General features: G+C 40.4%; 1 protein-coding gene across 1 annotated transcript; it reads left to right on the top strand.

Annotated features, from left to right (window-relative positions):
* The first annotated feature begins 217 nt into the window (after positions 1-217).
* On the top strand, positions 218-21,931 carry serinc5 (serine incorporator 5). Its single transcript, XM_044196750.1, is given in 13 exon segments — positions 218-428; positions 430-475; positions 9,195-9,362; positions 12,612-12,790; positions 13,708-13,790; positions 14,149-14,242; positions 14,915-15,126; positions 15,428-15,520; positions 16,624-16,750; positions 17,297-17,366; positions 17,577-17,613; positions 18,161-18,305; positions 20,064-21,931. Coding segments are annotated over 13 exon segments (1,584 nt in total). The 5' UTR covers positions 218-243; the 3' UTR covers positions 20,209-21,931.
* The last annotated feature ends 49 nt before the right edge of the window (positions 21,932-21,980 follow it).

Raw genomic sequence — 21,980 nt, 5'->3', positions numbered from 1 at the left:
CATCCTTCTAAAATTCATAATATGAATAGGATAACTATTTTTCATAAGGAAGTGCTATTTAAAGGTCTTAATTTGTGTGACATCTGGCTTTGTGAGAGGCTTTGATCTGTAATGAAAGGATACTGTAACCCAAGAGTGTGTCATAGCATTTATTTTTTTAAATAGACTTTCATAGCCTGTTTAATCATCTGGTTTCAACCACGTGTTCCATGTGGCAGCGGCAGTGTCGGTTTTTTGTTGGTGATGTGCAGTGGGAGGAGAGACAGCGGCGGCCTGGCAGGAAGGGAGGGAGGACGGACGGAGCAGTTTGAGGAGGACAGGCGCGTCGTTCACCGTGTGGTGGTGGTGGTGGTGGTGATTTCATGTGGAAGAAGAAGAAAGCGCGACAGACAGCAGCGAGCTCGTTTTACTCTGAAACGGATTTTATTTATTATCTCCCCGCAAAATGTGTAGTACTCCGTGTTGGATCACGCAGGTGAGGAACAATACTCCGACTTATTGCTGTTTTTTTATTGTTATTCAACGATGCACGGTTGTAAACGTTACAGTGAAGCGTTAAGCTAGGTCGAACGTCGACTGTTTCTGTTTTGTTTACGGTTTGTATGAATATCTGTAGCCACTCACCGTCAGCTAACGAGAGTCAGTGGGGTTTTTATGTCGTGGTGATTCCCGAGACCCCTGTCAGCTACCGTAATTCATTAACAATGTGAAAATATTCTAATCCCCTCGCTGAAATGATTGAATAACTTCACTGTAATATCGTTATAACCGTTGGAAGACAAAGAGAGACGAGGTAACTAACGTTAGCTAAAACGTCAGCCACAGCACAGCGAGTAGCCAACGTACAGTAACTTACCTGCTATCAAAAGTAAAGTCATCTTTGAAAGTCTTTACAGATGTGTTGGACGGAAACAGCAAAACATGTTGTGGTTTGGCAGTGCTCAGGCGTGCCTTGTCAGCATAACTAGGGTGTGACAAATCTTCGCTTTGGTTTTCTTGTTTTCTGTTCAGTAATGCACCGCTGCACTTTTCCAACCACTAAGGGACATCTTGCTCCTCAGCTAAAAAACATCAGGCCAATCCGATTTCTAGCTAGTGCTTCTACGAGTCACATACACCCTTGTAGAAATGTTATGGTTTAATTTTTTGGTGTTTCTGAATTGGTTGAGGACACTAAGTTATATTTTAAAGTTGCAGAATTACTTGTAAATGGCAGACTGCTAGTGGCTCACTTGAAATGAACTGCATTATACAGTATACCCCCTGTAGAAATAATATGGTTAGGCCTGCTATTTTGGTTTGTTGTTGAGGTCAGTTTTGATATCCAGTGCGTTATTTGGAAATACATGACATTATATACCTCCTATATTAATACATTTACTTATGATAAACCATGTTATATACAATTCTGATAATTGATTAAAGCGTAGGTAATTGATTGATTTATCATTTATAAATAATTGTTAAAATAAATATGCTCAAAATTCACTAGTTCCAGCTTGTCGATTACAAATATTTGCTGGTCTTCTTTGACCTCCATGATAGTAAATTTAATTTCTTTAGCTTTTGGACTGTTGATTGGATAAAAAGCTATTTGAATATGTCAACATGGACCTTTGTGATTGGTGTTTTGTTAACATTTTCTGACATTTTTTCGAAGGATTAATCAACCAGGAAAATAATCAGCAAATTAGTCAATAATGAAAATGATTAGTGGTTACAATGCTTGTGTATCTGAATTATTTGAGGGCTGTGACTAATATGAAGTTGCAGAATTACTTTGAAAAGACAGGCAGCTAGTGGTTTATATGTAAGGTTAGTTTGAGAGGGTTTTCTTCAGTGCTGAGAGTCTTTTTTTCAACTAACAGATTGTTTTTGACCGCAGTGTCACCACCGCTGAGATGGTCTGGTCAGGAATTTAATTACACAGATACATCCCTCATCTAAGGGGAGCTCACTTCTATTTCCTGTTCTTTTTAAAGACAGGAAATGATGGAAACATGGAAGGATTAAGAGAAAATGAAGGAAAAACAATAAGATCAGTTTTGTGTTGCTGTACTGGTGGTGTGCTAATCCCTGTCACAGACTCTCCATTTAGTTTTGTCGCCATCTCTATTTATGTGTATACTTGTAATTACCTTTTTTTGTGTGTTCATATACATGCCCCTCTTGAGGTTTAGAGTAGCCCAAATTGATGTGTGGTCTGTTAATTTCCTCTTTGGCTCCGAGGTGGACAATAAGGGAGGGTGGGTGTTGTTTGGATTAGATTTCGAGTGAGGAGCAGGCATGCTGTGGGAGCAGCTCACTTGTAATTTCTCAGTGGGATCAGGGATGTATGCCATGTTGTGTGATGGGATAGGGGGTAGGCTTTAGCTCAGTTTTGAGTTTTGTCCAAAGCGCTGCAAGCATTGGCTGTGAGTGTGGGACAGGACTGAAACCATGTGGGTGTTTCAAGCAGCATATGTTATGGCGCAGGCAACTTTGGCAGGGTCATGAGTCAGGAGGACCTAGAGGATACTAGAGACTGTCGTTCAGCAAGCATCCTTCCTAATAAAGTATCCTTGAGTAAGACATCAAGCATCAACTGAGCTTACACCCTGGCCTCTGTGGATGTGCAACCAAAAAGTGTGTTTTCACATTGCACAACTCTTCTCCAGTACACCATGCTCTATTCACCAAACATTTGTGGCTATCTTGCCTTCATCAGGGTGGTGCAAGATAACCAAAAGCTTTTGGTGATAAATGGGGATTTTTAGGCAGTGTATCATTATTTATTGTTTGTGGGTTTTTTGAAAATGTATTTCATGATTGACGCAGGTTAGTCTAAGTGTAATGTTGTATTTCTCATAAAAAGGTTTCTGCAATCTTAAGAATGCCAACTTACAGGAAAGTGATTTCCCATATAAACAAATATTGTGAAGTCCTGAACTATCACTAAATGTTCACCTACAGCCTGGCAACACTCACACAAACACAGCTATCACCATCAGATGGCGGTTAGACTGCTTGTTGCCGAGGTCATGGCACAGAGGCTGTTATGTCACGATGGGGCAGGTGATCCTAAAAACAGGTGTTGATGAGCTGTAAAATTACTTGACTTGTAAAAAATAGCAAAAAAGTGAATACGGCCACCAAGCATCTGTAGCAGTCCCCTCCAACATACATTTCTGGGTCAGTCATACAATTATAATTATTGGCCAACTGTGTCCATGTGAGACGTGTCTGCTATTTTCAGCTTCCCCTCAGGAATCTTGCTGTGGTCAGCAGCCGCAGGAGTTTGTTTTCCCACAGGGACATCATTGGCAATCTTTCATCTGTTTTGTCTCCCTCTGAACTGTCATATGGCAGCAATAATGTCTTCCTGAGCCTCCTTTTCACATATTCCCATGTCTTTCTTTGTAATTTATTTATTTTTTCTGCAGGTTGACGGTGCTGATGTAACCATGTGAAATGCCAGCTAGCTATCACATGATATTGTGTGCAATTCTGTTTAACTGAAGCCTCACACTAGTGAACAATACATCTTGGGAAGTGAAACAGGCCTCTAGGTAAATACAGCATGAGGTTGGATTAGCTTGTTGATCTGCTATTGCTTTGTATTTTGACCGTCTTCCGTTTGTTGTTTGGTCTGTTTCCTTTGGTTATTTTTGTGATGGACTCCTTTGTCTGTATGGGATTGTTTCACTTCTGCCCCATTTTTTAGCTCTTCACTGTACCTCAGTTCTTCTTTTGTCTTTCTTTTCTGTCCATTGGACTTAAGTTTCTCTCTATTGGTTGTAGCTAGGAGCTGTATTTGCCAAGAGAGAAGCAAAGACCTCCCTTTGTGTATGAGAAACAGCAGTGATACAGTTTTGCTGTGTATATACAGCTGCCTAGCTATATAGACAATAGTCGAGCTGTCAGTTACAACATAAGGGGAAATGGAGTAGGTCTTGGTCTGGAGTTTGGGCCAACTTAACTTGTGTGTGAGAAAGATTCTGCCTCGGATCTTATTGTTTTAAAAGGTTTTTTGTTTCGCCTTTCCCTCTTTTTTCATATTGTTCACTGCTGGTTTCTCCTCACTGCGTTCAACACTAAGCATTGTTGTAATATAAGATAAGAGGGTGTGTCTACAGTTCCGTCTGAGCCATTGGTCTGTCATGATTCATTGCGGTCAACTTTATCCACTGGTCACCATCATTAAGCTCTAACTAACAGAGAGTTCTGTCAGTTTTAAAACAACCAGCTACAGCATAGTGTAAATATGAAAGGCAGAATGTACTAAAGTAAAATAGGACAGGGAATGAAGATGAATGTATTAGAAGTAATTAATTCATGAACAACCACACTGATGGTTTGAATCAACCTGAAGTTTGTACTCGCACAGATGCAGCCTTTGAAATTGTTGCCACATTCTCCTAGTCAAGTTTTTTTGTCAGTGCTCATCTCAGTTGTGAGTCATGTCTGTCTGTGCTTCTTTTTTCCACTGAAAATGGTTTATTGTTGGGTCTGCATCTGGTGGTGTTTTCTTTTTTTCACTACTGATAAAAGATCTCAAATCAGCAGATGAAAGTTTGTCCCTATGTTCAAACAGCCACAGCAGGAACTGATTGTTTCTGTAGCCTGGTGCCAAACAATCCTGTCACAAATGCCACATGTAGTACCAATAGTACTTTAAATTTTATAGTTTTTTCTCTAGGTATTCCATACACTTCCTAACCTGCGGAAGCATTGTTGACACATCTGCTTGGCTGGTTGACTTGTTGGAAGAGAAAACCCTTAACTGACTTCGATCCATCTACCTCCTCCTGATTCTCCTTTGCTCTAGCGAGTGACCTATTTTTTGTCTGTTTGTATTGTGTAAGCAGTTGTGTCTGCGTGGCTATGTGCTCCAGAGTTTACCTCTGTGTGTTTGGTTTAGGCTACCCTTGCCATTTCCTGTTTTTTACTGCAATTATACTGCTATTCCTTTCATCGCTGCTGGGTAGAGGAAAAAAAGGCGGTAGAAATTGGAGGAAGTGAAAAACATGGTTATTATCATCAATACGATAAAAAGCTCACAGTCTAATCACAGATTTTGTCTAATAATAGATGTTGTGTTAGGATTGTCTACATGTGGAACTGTCTCACATTTGTTGATTAAGCATCCAGCTGTTGGTCAGAGTCCTTGTTGAACACTCAGGTCAACAGACTAAAGCTGTCTCTGCAGTTGCTTGCTTCATTTTGAACAGCATTTGGGTTTCATATCCTGTCCATCCTCTCTACGTAAAGCTGATTCCTATATATGTGTGTGTGTGTGTGTTTTGAGTAGTATCGTCTTTCTCCTGACCCCTAGAACAGCTGGAAGGTAGCCGAGCTTTGAGGAATGAATGATTTAGGGTAAAGGGCAGCTGAAGATAACAAAGAAAGGGTGAAGAGGAGGAAAAAAGACAAGAGATGACAACAATAAGCCTCTAAGTAACAGGGTGGGGGAGGATGGAGGAAATGAGATGTGAAACAGAGCTTCAGGCTGAGTGAGAAAGAGACAAGTCTTTGTCTCTTGAGAGTCCCACAATCACAGTGTAGTGAGGCTTGGTGCCTTCAGTGGAGGGTTGTGAGAGTCTTGGCTTATTTTTAAGTCTGGTAAAGCTAGACCAAGGTATACCTAGCAAGTGGCTAAAGTGCCACGTTTGCTGTAGCATGGGTTGATGATCTTTGGATGGCTAGAGCAATATGACAAGCTAGTGGGGGGTTGCTGTTGATATTGTAGTAGGGGTGTACACTGCAGACATGCCGACCACCTGTCGACATGCAGACGGGCAGTGGAGTAGGGGGTGGATGGCCCATTAAGTGGGTAGGGTCAGCGTTGGTTACCATGGATACTCTTTTTGTATCTGCGTATGGTGGAATTCCCCAAGACATTCCCATCTCCTGCCTCCCCCTCCCTCCATCAGTTCTGCTGCAGTTTGCTGTTGGCCCCCTCACTGTGTGCAGTCCGCTGGTGAAACACCCCCTAACTAATGAAATCTAAATACCCTCACGACTTAAATCATCCTTTTTTTCCCTGCTTACTTTCAGTCTGTTGTGGTTAATTAATCGCCCATTGAGAAAGACATGTGGGTGCAGCAAAGACAAAGGAAAAGGCTTATCCTGTTAAGCTGTGTATAATCAAATGGAGACCAGGGGCCACATACATAAAACTTGCTTTAGATTTAAGACTAGAAGTCTGTGTATGCACATACAAGAAGAAATATGCACATGCAGCCTTGGAGGCAGAATTTCAAAACACTTCATTCACACTCTTCCGTTGTATCTCAAGCATTGGTAAATTGTGTGCACGTGTATGAACTTAATGCCCACTTCCACATTTATCCATGAATGGATATTAACACACCCTTCCTCATTGGGAATAAACTGGTATCCTTCTTTGTTTGATCTGGCAACAAAGCATCAAAGAAGTCTTTGTGTTTGTTGCCCGCAACCATTAACCAACTAGCACGAGGAGGTCAAATTTATGATTTGACCTGTTTTTCTTCTGTTCTTATTTCTTCATTACAATATAGGTAAAGGAATTAAATGTGAACCTTGTATGTTGACCTATTTACTCATGCTTGAATAAACTCATGGAGGTGGGAGGGATTCACTGTCAAGGACACTACAGCAAAACAGACATACAGGCCTACTATCACAAGGGCTTGAACCCAGAGTTTCAGATGAAGGATGGATTCCTTACTTACTATGCCACCCTGGCACCCCACTCCGTTTATTTCTGATCCGAAAGGTGTATTTAGTGTTTTGTTCTTTATTTCATAAAGGTTTAATTAATGATTTTGCACTTCACAATTTCTAAAAAATCTAAATCTACCTTATGTAAGAAGAGCAACAGACAGCAATGTTTTTCTCAGCTCTTCTAGAGAACTGTGTGGAAACATAATTGAGTTTGGTTTCACATGGGGAATCTGTTTAGAGAACTATCAAACAAATGCCACACAGCTTGTATCAAAAAGGAAGGCTATTAGTAACCAATCTTCATCTTGAGGCAAAAAACAATTAAGTTTGGCCATATAGAAAATATTGGCAGGGAAACCTCTGGTCAGAGAGAGCAGAGAGGCAGAGCCATGTGGGCAGAGGAGTAGCTTGATCCTGATCATGTGCCTGTGTGGATCCACGAGCCTGCAGCATACCACACATTTCTGGCATCTGGAGCGGAACGCAACACATCAGACAATGTTGCACACTGGCTTTACTACATCAGTACACCCTGGCCATACCCCAGCTTAGACACACACTCGCAGACAAGGGCTAAGATTACTGTTATGACTGAAAGGCAAATGAAACTGATCTTGCTAGGGTGCATTAACACGTCTAGAGAGATAAAATGTATTAATCACCAGAGGAATCCCACATTGTCAGGATACATTTGAGCTACAAGGCAGGGTGTCCTGGTGGGCTTGGGGTTTATGACTCTGACAATCTAATTGCTACATCACCAGTTTGAGTGTGGCTTCATTGCATGTCATACAGGGGGTATCCTATTTAATAAAGGCAAAAAAATGCCCCAAAATATAAAAAAAAAAATGTTATGTGAGCTACAAGGTGCATGCAGGAAATATACAGTGAAGAAATGGATAGTGTATGAGTATGGCAGAGACTTGGATTAACTAAATACACCCACAGTAGAAGAACCATTTTGTTGACATATTGATGTGATACATTTAAAAAAAAAAAAAACAATTTGTTTGTGGCATACACCAGTTGGTGCTCCCTTTTATTAAAGGATGAGGTAACTTTGGCCTTTAGTCAGACGCAGATGTTATTAGACAGTACACAACTTTCATAAGATGTTTCTGTCCAGAGCCATGATACCCTCCAGCTGACGGGTCAGCAGTTGCTGGCAAGTCATTTCCCATCTGCCCATAATTTCCTACTTCTCACCTAATGCTATAATGACAGTACTTAGAGACAAATTTTGCTTGTGGCTCAGAAAGACTTATGGTCAGACTAGCCTTGGCGTGTAACCCACAGTAGCACCTTTCCCTTATCGTTAGCAAAGTCTGTGTCGCATCCCATAAGGGGAGAACATACAAAGGAAAATGGTGTGTGTAAACCCTCCAGCAGTGGAGCACCAATATAGCTTTACAGTGTACCACACCTCAGCTGTAGACCACATCAGAAGTTCACCTCTCACCACAGCAGTGTGTGTTCTGCAGGCTGAGGGGTAGAAGGCTTACACTAGCAGGGTGGGGTAGCTACAGAAAGACATTATACTGTATAATTATAGAGCCCCCTCTTTCCTAAATAGAACACGGGTTGTCTTTACGAGACTGTCCTCTGGTATGAGGGCCTGTCAGAAGAAACAGAGTAAGCCTCTGTGTGAGTATTTGTGTGTGTTTCCGGACAAGACTTCACTGTCTACATTGACCAAGAGTTGCCACTGTGAAGGAGAGGGAGGGATTTGTCCCTCGTGATAGAAACCACGAATTAGCAAAGAGACAGATGTGTGTTTTCTATTTGTCCCTAGTCCAGTAAGTTGCCATAATTTTGTCTTCTGGCTCAGACCTGCAGTAAGTAGTAACTGTTGCAAGACTGTGAAAACTGTACCTTATCTGGATAGATAACATTTTGTCTGTTTTTATTTTTTTTCCTCTTTTTTTTTTTGTTTGCCTCAACTGAAGAGAGGTTTAAGGTGGGTTGTTGTTCAGATTGTGATTTTGGGCCTGTATAGATACAATATGACTTGACTCCTGTAGGACTGTTGAACATCACACAACCCTGTGTATAATCTTCAATATTTGAGTATCTTGACTTCCAAGCTCAAACCAATTGTCTAACTACTATTCTCTTATCTTGAATTCTGACCAAAAGGACCTTTTTTCTGTCTCTGTATTTCTGTTTTTATTTTTTGTCCACTGCTTTCTTTCTCTATAATTTTACTGTTAGAAAAATGTTTGTTCAGTCTGTGACAAAATGCATTTTGGTCTTATCACTTTTGTGATCTTTGGGAATTTTTGTTTGCTGCGTTCCCTTTCCTTCCAGGAAGATAAAAGTGCAGCCTCTGTAGCTGAAAGAGATGGTTGCAAAATACACACTTAAATCCTGGTCCTCCTTTATCCAAGTGCCCCGTAAATACATTATGTCTGGATCAGATGGCTTATAATGGTGTGGAAAATTCTGAAAGTGAAATGGTAATGTTTTCCCCATCCCTCCCTCTTTTCTCCATTGTTCTCTGTGTGCAGCTGGCCTGCTGCTGTGGCTCAGCAGCCTGCTCGTGCTGCTGTAACTGCTGCCCCAAGATCAAACAGTCCACAGGGACCCGAGTCATGTATGCCCTCTACTTCCTGCTGGTCACCATCATCTGTGCCATCATGATGTCCCCCACTGTGGAGCAGGAGTTCAGAAACCATGTAAGTACATAAATCACACACAGCAAAGTATCGCTCTCCCACAATACATACATGTACAGACTTGTTTTAACTGTGTAAATTACAGGTACAGTATATACAAATATGTAATTGAAGAGTTTTGAGGTTTATATGTTTGAAAGTTAATTGTAAGAAGGTAGGAAGGAATAAACAGCACAGAGAGAAAATTAAAGCTATCATCTGTGCTCCATAACAGCTTAAATTTAAATGGAGAGTGAGTGGAGTGGTTTTGAAACTCTGTCCTAAAAGCCTCTAATAGATAAGTGCTTCCGTCGTACACTGATGATAGACTGGTGAAAAGTTATGATGAGATCTACTCAGATCAACTCAGATTAGAGGTTGTGATTTCCTGGTTGCAGTTGTGTAGGTAGCAACATGGCTGCTGACACACAGTACAGTTATTGGGCTGATTATAGTTATGATTGTTATAGTTGTCAGCTTGTTGTTCTTATCAAGATTATTTTATACATTTTTGATTTTCACAAGTGAAATCAGGCTTGTCGATGTCACAGGTGTAAGCAGGAAATATATTTTTAAATAACTGTCCAAAAACAAACAAAATAAATCTTTTGGGGTGCTGTGAATGAGAGCGTATTACTTTATAATTCAGTTCATCCAGGTGTCAGAGCAGAGCCACGGCTCAGCTGGAGTCCTCCTCGCCCTTACAAAGTACACTAATTTCCAGTGCTCCCTGAGGATTTGGCAGGCATTCAGCACATGCCCCCCACCATCCATCATTTCACCCAAATTTGGCTTTTTCATCTATGTTTTTAAAGCATTTTTTGCAAACTGATGTATATGTGAGCACGGCACATTGATTCTTGATGGATGTTAATTTCTGTTTTTGTACAGTAACGCATTATAATTTGTGCTCTATTTGGATTTGAGGAATGGGATTGCCTTGGCAGACACAACACTTGTTAAATATCTGCTGCTTTCTGATTGTCAAGACTAAAAAAATTGTGTATTTTTCTCAGAAATAAGTTATGACTGAATTGTCTAGTCTTTGTAAGTTTAAATAATTTTTTAGGTCTGCTCCCTAAAAGTCTTAATTCTGTCGTTGTTTTGTGAATAGCCTAGTTTACTAAATAGAAGAGTGGGGGTCGGCTCAGAGGTTCTAGTAACCAAGCCAACAGTAGCCTCAATACTGTGACCGTTTACATTGTTTGGCCTACCGCTACTTCTATACTTTTTCCCCAGGCTTCACTTCTCTTCTCTTCTCTTCACTTCACTTAGCAACTGTACATAAAATGAGGTCTGAATGTCATTAGACAGTAGAGTGCTGTGATAGAAACACATACTGACATGGAGCAGAACTGAAAAGGAAAGAGAAAGTATTTGTAGGTTACACACTCTGCACACATTGAGTGTTCTCTTGTCAGGTGAGACAACTTTTGTGTTTAGCTCTCTGCTGTAAACAGAATAATATTTCAGAGAATGTACTAGTATTACTAGTTTATTAAGATTTATAACATTGCTATAGGCAAACAGACATCCTTCTATTTTACCAGGAGATCTTCATAGTAGTAAGGCCATAGTCGAGGAGGCAGGAGTTCAGGCTGCTAGCTTTTTGTTTTTAACTGCCCACCTAATCTCTGAAGAAGATACACAGGAGGCCTGCTGCGGTCTCTTTTTATCTTTAAGGCTTTCGTGTGTTTTCTTCCCCTGTGTTACCTCTTTGAATCGTCATAATGCAGGATTATTATCAGACTGACTCTTTCTGTGATTGTTTCTGAGAAATTCCCACTCAACTGGACGGCTTCTGTGGGTGCTGTTACTGCTACAATATAGTTATCCTTGTCATCTGGGTGAGTCAGACTGTGGTCACAGTCAGGCACAAGGTGTCAGATATGATGTCATCTCCTTCTCAGCCTTTTGTCCACGTTAATATTGAAAGCTGAATATCTGAGCTTGAGAAGTGATTTACAGTGCGTATCAGCATACACTAGACTAGAAGACGGAGTAAACAGTGAATACTGATGTTTCTGGGAAGAATACCCTCAGCTGACTGTGTTACTATGGTAATGACCGCAAGCTTCCTCAACTGATAGCACTGTTTGAAGACCGTAATATTTTCCCCCCAATCTTCTTTTGCTGTTTTTTCTTCTCTCTTTCTTCGCCACTGTCTACTGTACAGTATTAAAACGACACCTTACAGTGTGTCTCCTTGTGAGAGAAGAACCCCGTAAAAGGCCCATCCAGGCACGAAATGGCCTCTAATGGCACCACACGGAGCCTGCTGAGTTACACGCACATATATACATGCCACACTGTCAGTCACACACTGAGCTCAGTGGGAAGTCCCAGCTAAGAGCAGCCATTGTGCATATGAGAGTGCTGGTCTTTTCTCAAGAGATTTACAGCTGTCTGAAACAGCCGGCCCCTTTCCCTCTTAATCACTACACCATGGACATGCTAATATGGCCCTCAACATGAGACAAAAGCTCTAAAATGGGCTTTTTACTCTATGTTGTGATCTGGCTCTGGACCGTGCTAAACACAGAGGTGCTGACAACTCAATCCACTGGCATCTCACCCATGTGAACTTCAAGGACCAAAATACTCTCTCAAAAATTTACTTGTGTTTGAAAAGCAGCTCTTGTATTTGACTTTGATTCACATCGCTACAGTCGTGGGGCATCAGAGAAGGGAACAGATATTTGAGCCTCCATTCAGTGGTTATCATTTCAAAGACCGTCTCTTCTTCTGTTGGCACTGAGCCACTGAAGCACTTCCAATTTCCTTTGAAGGCCACAGCAAAGTCCTAATCAACTTTACTGATTCCGGATTTACTCTCTTCTTTTTTTATGCAGCTCACTGTAGGTTGAAATACATTTTGGAAAATTATTTTAAAACGTATTTCCCAATCTTTCTCTCTTGCTCGTGCGCTCTGTGCTTTTCACTCTTCCAAATCCCTCTGACTTGCTGACAAAAGGGCGGTTAATTTATTCATCTGTGTCTTTTGTTTTTGTACACTGACAGTTAGTTGTAAGGCCCCTTTAACAGCCTGTAGAGAACATGGGATGAAAGAGGGCTTCATGAAGAGAAAGAGGGGTTGTTGTTGCTGCCTGTTCTCTCTTTCTGCTCCTTTAGAGGCGTGACGCTCAGAATAAATGCCATTGGGCCTTTTCTCTGAGGCCATTTACTAGACAAACATGAGCAGAGGTGGGGGGTTTTCAACACCATAATGATCTAATCTAAGTGTCTTCGGTTTGTGATTTTGTCAATCAGATCCCCTTCTACAGTGACTTGTGTGAGAAGATGAATGCAGGGGAGAACTGCAAAATTCTGGTTGGCTACTCTGCTGTCTACAAGGTGTGCTTCGGCATGGCCTGCTTCTTCTTATTCTTCGCTGTCTTCACCATACGAGTCAACAACAGCACAGGCTGGAGGGCGGCTGTACATAATGGGTAACAAGGCCTTGTTCCTCTTTCTGTTCACCTTTTGCCCTGTCAGTCATTAAACAGTTTACATTCATCTGTAATATCTAGCAGTAATCCTACATTTGTAGTGCTTGTCTGTATTAATTTATTACTCTAAATACTACAATTACATTACTACTATTTAAAAAAAATTCTAGGTGGTATTTGCATTGTGCCTCCCTCTCCCCCCACCCCCCTCACCCAAAATCTCTCTCTCTCTCTCTCTCTCTCTCTCTCTCTCTCTCTCTCTCTCTCTCTCTCTCTCTCTCTCTCTCTCTCAAAACCTAACGACGGATGGCCGCCCACCATTGAGTCTGGTTCTGTCCAAGGTTTCTGCCCTCTTAAAGGAAGTTTTTCCTTGCCACTGTCGCCAAATGCTTGCTCATGGTGGGATTTGTTGGGTCTCTGTAATTAATTATTAATTATAAAGAGTACGGTCTAGACCTGCTCTATAGGAAAAGTGCAATGAGACTTAACTTAGACATAACTTCTGTTATGAATTGGCGCTATATAAATAAAATTGAATATAAACAGTAAAAATCACACAATATTGTGAGCAAACAGCCATATCTTGCAATTAAGCATCTTTCATGTGCCTTAGCCATCATGACAAGTGATCTCTGAATAGTTTTCCTGAACAGAAGTATGACATAAACATAAACACCTATTATTTGAACACCAGATCTTATCCTGCCAAAATATTTTTGGATTCGTTATACTATATATTCTGTATTGACACATGTATTTCTTGCATTTCTCTTTTTAACACTATCAAAATTCTGACTGTCATGCTGAGGCTGTTCTGTCAGGAGTCATTGTTTTGTATGTTATTTCGTTTTTTGACATTTTATGTTTAACTTATTTCATGTACATCCTTTTAATGTTATCACTGCTTTGAATGTCAGGTTCTGGTTGCTGAAGTTTATTGTGCTGGTGGCGTGCTGCGCTGGAGGCTTCTTCCTCCCAGAAGAGGAAACCTTTCTGGAAGGTAAAGAGAAGACACTTAACACTAGAGCTGCAGTGCTATAATCTGAGCTGGTATTTGTAATATATTTTGCTAGATAACATATCATCAGTATCCACCTGGCAAAAAGTTGGAGACACAGCAAGTGAAAACTATGGAAGTAACAAGTATTGCAATTTTTCTTTATTAGCTGCATAATTTTCCAAGCTCACCTAAAAAAAAAAACAGCAGCCCTCCACCCCATCTTCCAAAATGGGCCTTCCATCTTTTCTGTAGTTTGAATATAATGTCTCAGCATGAAAGTGCAACATCTTGCAGTAAGTCACAGATGCCTGCTGTATGGTCTTCTCATCTGTCTCTCTCTGTCTGTTCAATTCAACAGTGTGGCGTTACGTAGGAGCCGTTTGCGGTTTCATTTTCCTGCTGATCCAGCTCATGCTGTTGGTAGAGTTTGCACACAGATGGAACACAAACTGGTGAGACAAACATGTCTTCTCTCTGCTCCTGTCTCTTTTTTGTCCCAGTAACTCTGAGTCTGGCTCACTTCTGTAAGCATGGACACCCTGTAAATAGGAAGAGTACAGTGCTTGAAAAAAAGTTTGGAAAGAGGGAGTCATGGAGCTTTGTGTTTTTGTGGGTGGAGTGGAGGCTTGGCAGCAGGCCGGCCTTGTGCAGATTCACAGGATGCATATGGTTTGTAGTATGCACTCAGTTTCCCCTTTCCTTCCCAAACAGAAACACACATACCACAGCAGATTGTTTAAATCTTTTGTAATGTTTAGGTAACCAATGCAGTAAACTTAAACCATTCAATATATATTGGTATGTGCACTTGTACTCACGTTATTTAGTTTTTTAGTAAAACCTTAAATTTTCAGACCAAGTAAAACTGATGTGAAAGCACTTATGCAGCCATAAACCCGTCTTCTTGTCTCCGCAGGGTGCAGTAATAACAAACATAACTTTCTCTTTCTTTGAATTTTTCTTTAGGCCAGTCTTTCCTGTGTCTGTTTTCTTTGCCCTTTTCCCCCCCCTGTTCACTTGATCTTTTTTTTACCCTTTTTAATTTGCTTTACCCTTGTTCATGTTGTGTTTTTCCTTTCTGCTGTCTGTTTTCTCCCTCTCCCTCTCTCTCTTTCTGTCTGCAGGAGTTCAGGAGTGAATTCTAATAGTCTGTGGTACGCGGCTTTGGCCTTTGTGACTCTGGTGCTGTTCAGTCTTGCGGTAGGAGCCGTAGTCTTCATGGGTGTGTTCTATACCGACCCTGAGGCCTGTTTACTTAACAAGATCTTCCTGGGCATCAATGGCAGCCTGTGCCTCATCGTCTCCCTGTTGGCCATCTCCCCATGCATACAGAAATGTGAGGACCTGTACTCACAAGCACATTATCTCATTTGACTGAGTAATACAAATGAAAATACAAGCATTTGCATTTAGGTGGTGTGTATAGAAAGCTACTTGGCTTACCACATCGAGGAAATACACACAAATAGCAATTCACAAATAGCAACACATTTGAGACATAATATATTGACAGATAAGTAAGACTGTTGGCTGTAATAATTACAGTATTTATTAAAATACATTTGCACCAACTCAGGAATCTCTGTCAGTATAGCCAGTTACAATTAAATCCTGTATTCACCTTTCTGTCCCTGCAGTGCAGCCCACATCAGGCCTGCTGCAGCCAGGAGTCATCAGTGTGTACGTCATGTACCTCACCTTCTCAGCCTTTTCCAGCAAACCAAAAGAAAGTGAGTATGAACAGACACCCATCTTCATCGAGTAGTCACAGCTGTTGTAGAGAAATTCTATCTAGTTTAGGTTTTTTGATATGAGATTTTTGGAGAGAGGACTCTTAAATGATAACCACAGCAAAGTGAGCAGTATATGGGTAGTCTCTGTCTAACAGGAATTTCTATTTGTCTTTTATACTGAGTAACAACTTCCATGCCTTGTGGAGTAGCTTGATTCTCACACACCAAACTCTCCCTAACTGTTTGCTGCATACACACACATAGTCTTCACTCTGTACCTAGTTCAAGATTGAAGATAACAGTACCTACTCCCTGTCTTCTCACAGCAGGGCAAACATGTTTCCCATCTGACAAGCACTCAGTAAAAGTCTACTTTTTAAAGCAAGCTGTTAGTGCTTTTGATTAACTGTTACAATATTAATCTAAGTCACAATTCATTCCCTACACAGCCATTGTTGTGTATCAGCTTGGATCAGCAGGTGTTATTTATGTTGAGTCATTGGTTAGGCTTATTAATGCTGCAGCAAACACCACCAGGGATGGCATTCACACAGTTGCTCCTCTTATAACTCTTGCAGTGGCACACTGTCAGGCTTAGGAATGGGACAATAATCAATATAAATATATATTGTGATTGAAAACTAGGGTTAGGTTTTATTGGTATTGCAACATCCAACCATGACCAGAAGGACACTGTGGACTGGACACAGTGGCATGGCACTAAACAGACACTAAGAAAAGGGGAACTCCTCTTGCTCAGAATCCACAAAAAAACCCAATATTTTGATGGTTAATTTATCATTAAATTATGTATACTTAAAAATAAAATAAGCTGATAATAATCTCACCATAAATATTTAAAATCAGCACATGCCGCCTAAGTAACGTTCAAGTATACTACATACTGTTATTGAGGCTGTCGGTGCTTTTGTTGTACTATCTCTCCATTTTCCCCTCCCCTCCTTCTCTCGCCGCTTCTAACACTGTGCCAAAATACACACACTCGCTGCATCTCCTCGCAATCTCCCTACTCCTTACAATACTCCCTCTACTTCGTCTTTCCCCTCATCCATCTCTGTCTGCACATTCTTTCTGTTTAGTGGTGGAGAGAGATGGTGTGAACACAACCGTGTGTGTGTTTCCCTTCAACTCTGGGATCGAGGGTGACAAGAAGATTGTCACTGCTCTGGGAACCGTTATCCTGTTTGGCTGCATCCTTTACTCTTGGTAAAACACACACACACACACACACACACACACACACACACACACACACACACACTCCTGCATCACCTTTTCCTAATCTCGGTGTCTATATAAACCAAGTTTCCCTGTAATATATCTGTTTTTATTGTTATATCATTGAATTTATAGAGTTGAGAGATTATGCAAAGGCTACAATCCAAATCCATTAACAGCAGTTCTGTTACAGGCAGTGTGGAATAAAAGTAATGTATTTTATGGCAGGCTGTAGAGACAGAGACAGGGTAGTTTTGATTGGCTGTGACGCGGGAGAGGCAGTGCATGATTGGCTGTGGCTAAGCTAAGGGTGTGAGAGGCGGCGAGAACTATGGCTTTTTGCGTTTGTTCACATGTGTTTTCCATCAAGTGGAGGCATCCTGTCTCTTGTGGTCGTTGCCTGAAGAACAGGGAATTAGACTGCAGCAATCTGAAACTGCAAATTATTGGAAAAATACATAGTGACGGAATTACAACCTTTCCCTCCCTCCATCTGTCTTTAAATCTCTTTCTCTATCCCCACCCTCCCTCTAGCTTGACATCCACCACCAGGCGAAGCTCTGCAGCGCTCAGAGTGTGTAGGAACAGTGAGCCAGAGACTGAGGTAAAAGCACAAATATTCAGAACCCACTAGGTGTGTGGGTTAATGAAATATACACACTGGTTAAACAGATTAACAGGACCTGAAAACCCCACTGACCAGGCACTCCCGATTAGATGTTCTTATCAAATTAAACAGATTAGACCCAAGAGACATAATGTGTGTCTATTCCAGTTATGTGGTAACCTTTTTATATCTTTCTTTTTCCTGCAGAGAGCTCGCTGCTGTTTCTGTTTTGGAAATGACACAGGTGAGGAAAGTCAAATAAGTCCCCCTCACTATCACATCTTTTTTTCTTCCTCCCCCTCTCTCCCCACTGCCTCTCCAGTCTGTTCATTGTGTACGCTTATGTCTCCAGCAGTAGTGTTTGCACACAGAGGGGCTATGCTCATTGCTATTCCTCAACCAGATTGAGGATGGTGAAAAAGTATTGGTCAGCAAACATAGATGATGTCACTGTTACTAGGAGGTTAGTATGACACAGTGAAGCAAGACCAGCGGCTAAGTGGAATTGTGGGTAGGCTGACGCTGCCCCCTGCTGGAAATACAACACTGTTATATGTTGGAAGATATAAGCATCAGAAATATATCACCAATAGTACACATCTTCTATTTGGATGTTACATGTAATTTAAATGAATCAATCCAGAATGACATTGGACTTTCTTTTTTCTCCTGGCTCACGTCTCTTGAGTGTCACGTCACCTCAACTGAAGTCAGTGTTTCAGGCATTTTTCCACATTAAAAGTGTCTCACCCACATCCTCTCCTTTGCATTATTTAATGTGTGCTTTTCAGATGACTATGATGAGGAGAATACTGGTTCAGGTCAGAACGTGGTGTATGATGAGAGAGAGGGAACCATCTACAGCTACGCCTACTTCCATTTTGTCTTCTTCCTGGGATCCCTCTACGTCATGATGACCATCACCAACTGGTTCCAGTAAGTGACACAGTGTGATGCACTTTTTTATTGTGGTACAATGCTTGGGCATATATGTGTATGCTTATACCAGGCATCCATATCCAGGCAACAGTTTGTATACAGTAAGCAATAGAAATGTCCTGTCCCCACAAAATATCCTAGGACTAAAAGTAACTCTTAACTGGCCAAGTTGAGAGTGAAACTCGTAAAAAATAAGGGGCATGTCAATAGGAGTGATTCACAAAGCATTTTGGCGCTAAAACTGGCTTCTAAGACTGAGATAAATTAGAGGCAGTCCAGAAGACTTGTAAGTCACTCACTCACCTTTTCACACATTGGTCATGTGCTGCTAGTAATGTGTCTTGTTGCATCAGTATTTGGGAAAAATATAGCAATAATGAACTTCTAAAAGTACATTTTGATGGCAGGTTGGTTAATAAGGATGCAGTCAGCTACCAAACAAGTTGAAACAATCCAATAACACTGATAATGATGGTTTGCAACTCTCCATGACTGTGACACTAGAAAAATGCAGTTTGCAGTGCTCATGAACATAGAAAATCTCAACTATCTATCAGAATTACTCATCAAAGGAAAAATGCGCTCTTCAGTGCAGGTTAAATAATTACCAACTTGAAATAAATAAATAAAGCTGATTTCATAGCCAATGCCAGATTTGTTCTGTCAACTGAAAAATATCACAGTAACAGTATCAACATGCAGGTGGTGTTTGATGCCAGATACAATATACTTGATAAGTCAATATTTCACTTTGATTTATGTATGAAATAGCTAAAATAATAGTAAATTAAATCTATTTATCCTTTCACCAATATACTTTTTTCACAGCACACATTTTGACATGTCATTGCATGACAAGCACAGGTGTAACTGATAATAATATTAATAATGACTGCTTTCCATTTTGATAAGCCTTTAGCTTATACAAGTCAAGACAAGTCGTGGCTTTCTGGAGCCACCATTAATTATATTATATATTAGTTACACCTGTGCTTTTCCTGGTATGACAACGTAAAAAGTCTGACATGAAAAATATCTGTAGGGACCTTATTCTAATTAAGATAATTAGTTTAAAGTTACAGGTCGTTAGTATTGCCTTAATTGGGTTAAAGCAGCTATAATCAATATTTTTATACTAACAATGGATCAAATGACTATTTAAAAGGCGTAACTCATAGTGAAGAACCCCACAGGGAATCAGCCGACTGCAATTCCCCTCAGGTTTATGGAGCTTTATAGCGTATTTCAGCTTATTGGTTATTTTTTATGGCCAGCAGATCTACTGTTTTGGTTCACTCTCATAACGTTGTTTTTGGCTGCAGCAGGCAACTGTTTTCAGAGGAAAAAGAAGCCATTGCTACCTGCCGAGTATCAAAAAGTAGACAGACTGAAGTTAGCATCTAGCTATACATAGTGTAGCATTTAGCTGCTAATGAGTCAGATATTTCCTTCAGGAGTTGGTGGAGAAAAAAAGAGAGCTAAAAGGAGTGTTAATATTGGACTTAGATTCATTAAGTGGCCAGAGACACAACTCTCAATGAATGCTAATGTTGCTTTATATCTTCTGGTTGTGTAAATCTCTTTGCAAACAAGTTCGATAACTGTTAGTGTTTTCAGCTTGTTTCCGCTGCCCCATGTGGTCAAAGAAGTTATTGCAGGTTTAAGATTGCTCTGTTGTTAATTGAGGTTAAGATTAAAAATCAGTCCTTCTCTGTGTCTGTGCTAAGTTCTCTTAATGTGTGCTTCCTTTTGCAGTTATGATAACCATAAGATTGAGAAACTGTTGGAGGGGAGCTGGTCTGCGTTCTGGATCAAGATGGCCTCCTGCTGGGTCTGTCTCATCCTCTACATGTGGACCCTCATTGCCCCCATGGTCTGCCCAAAGCGCTTTGAGGCCTAGGGCAATCATTACTAGAATAGAGCCTACTCTGATTCTTGGGGTGTGGCCAGGCAGAAGCTCTCACGCTGAACCAAGGGACCACCACACACACACACACCCCCTCCCCGTACTTTAAAACACAACCCTACACTACCCTCAGCGTTCAAAATGGAGGATTATCTGTTGCCTTTTGTTTTGTATGCTAGTGTTTACTTTGTTTTACAATGTTACGCTGTTAATACCTTGATGGTAATTTTTGTTATTTTTACTACCACTTACTTCTGGAGTTTTGTTACTTAGAGGTTTTAGATTACATAAAGAATCATGGGAGTTAAGTTACATTGTGAAACATGAGAAGCATCAAGCCCCCATAGATTCCTTGATCATTTCAGATTTGACAGTATATTTTGTAAGGATTTCCTGTGTGTCAGTTTTTCTTGGATTCTCGCTTTTACTCTCAGCCAGGCATTTCAGTTCTGTACAGTTGAACCATAAAGTTGCAGCAAAGTTTTGGGACGAATTTATTTCAGGTTAGAAATGTTACGAGAGAAATTGTATTTATTTAGGTATGTCTTAAGTAATGAGAAATCATTTTGTGAAGGAATGTGGTGTAAATTGAATTAGATTTGTCTCAGACTTTGTTGAAAAACTCATCTCTCAGGCTCAGATGTCAGCTGTATATGTTTATGCTTTGTTATGTTGCGCCCTTTTGTAGAATTTTTCTATGCAACGGAACAAGCTCTTTTTGATATTATAGATACTCAGTGTTGTGAAGTTTCCACTTAGATCACAAGGATAATGTTTCAGATTTTATTAATGTCAGTGCTCCCTTTGAGCCAGATCTTTTCTTAGGAAAATCCCTGTCATTTGTACAACATTTTGAGATATCATCATTGTTGTACAGGGCAAATCAACCTGCCTTATGTAACAGTGATGTTAGTGAAAAGCCACCTCTCTGGAAGAGCTGCAGTGACAGATGAGGAACGTTTGCCAAAGGTAGATGTCAAAACAACAAACTACTCTATCAGATTGTTTGGTCAGTTACAGAGAAAAATATAACTGAGAACATTATGTATTTGCATGCACACACAGACACTTAAAACAGCTGTTTTCTGTACAGTTATAAAGGCTTTTTGCCTTGTCTTTGTTACATGTCAGCTCATAATGGTGGTCAGAATAAGGTAGCAATGAGTGCTTTTATTAGTGAGTTATTCAACACTGGATGTTGAGTTTACTGCCGAATTAAGAGTCACACAAAGACCTTCACCTGTTTGTTACCTGTGTAACAGATGTGTTTTTTTTTATATTACACATTGTCAACTGCAAGTCATTTGTTTCTCATTCATCATCAATAAATCAGTATGTTCTTCGTTTGTCTGATGGTATTCCTGATATGTTTTATAATAACTTAAATGTACATTTTGGCTAAAGTTCTGTGGAAAGTTTCATTTGAATTATTCTTTACATACCTGCAAATGTCATGTGACTTTTTTGGAAACATTTCTGCATTTTAACTATTGGTACGAATGTAGAAATTAAATGGTGCTCTGCAGCTTTAATATAGTACCAAGCTACAAAAAAAGATCCTAAATCAGATAGCAGGACCCATTGTGAAGGGTGTGTACTACCATAAGATAAAAGGGGGAAAAACTTTGTCCAAGTAGTATGTTTGAAATACAGAGATGTGGGTGCCATGCAGTTCACATTGTTCAAACTCTTTCAATAAAACATCCATAGAACACCATGTGGTGTGTCTGTTTTCCTTCACATAGATAAATAACATACAATGATAT

The sequence above is a fragment of the Siniperca chuatsi genome, linkage group LG5, assembly GCF_020085105.1.
Source record: "Siniperca chuatsi isolate FFG_IHB_CAS linkage group LG5, ASM2008510v1, whole genome shotgun sequence".
Lineage (NCBI taxonomy): Eukaryota > Metazoa > Chordata > Actinopteri > Centrarchiformes > Sinipercidae > Siniperca > Siniperca chuatsi.
This window is presented reverse-complemented; position numbering and strand designations above follow the sequence as displayed.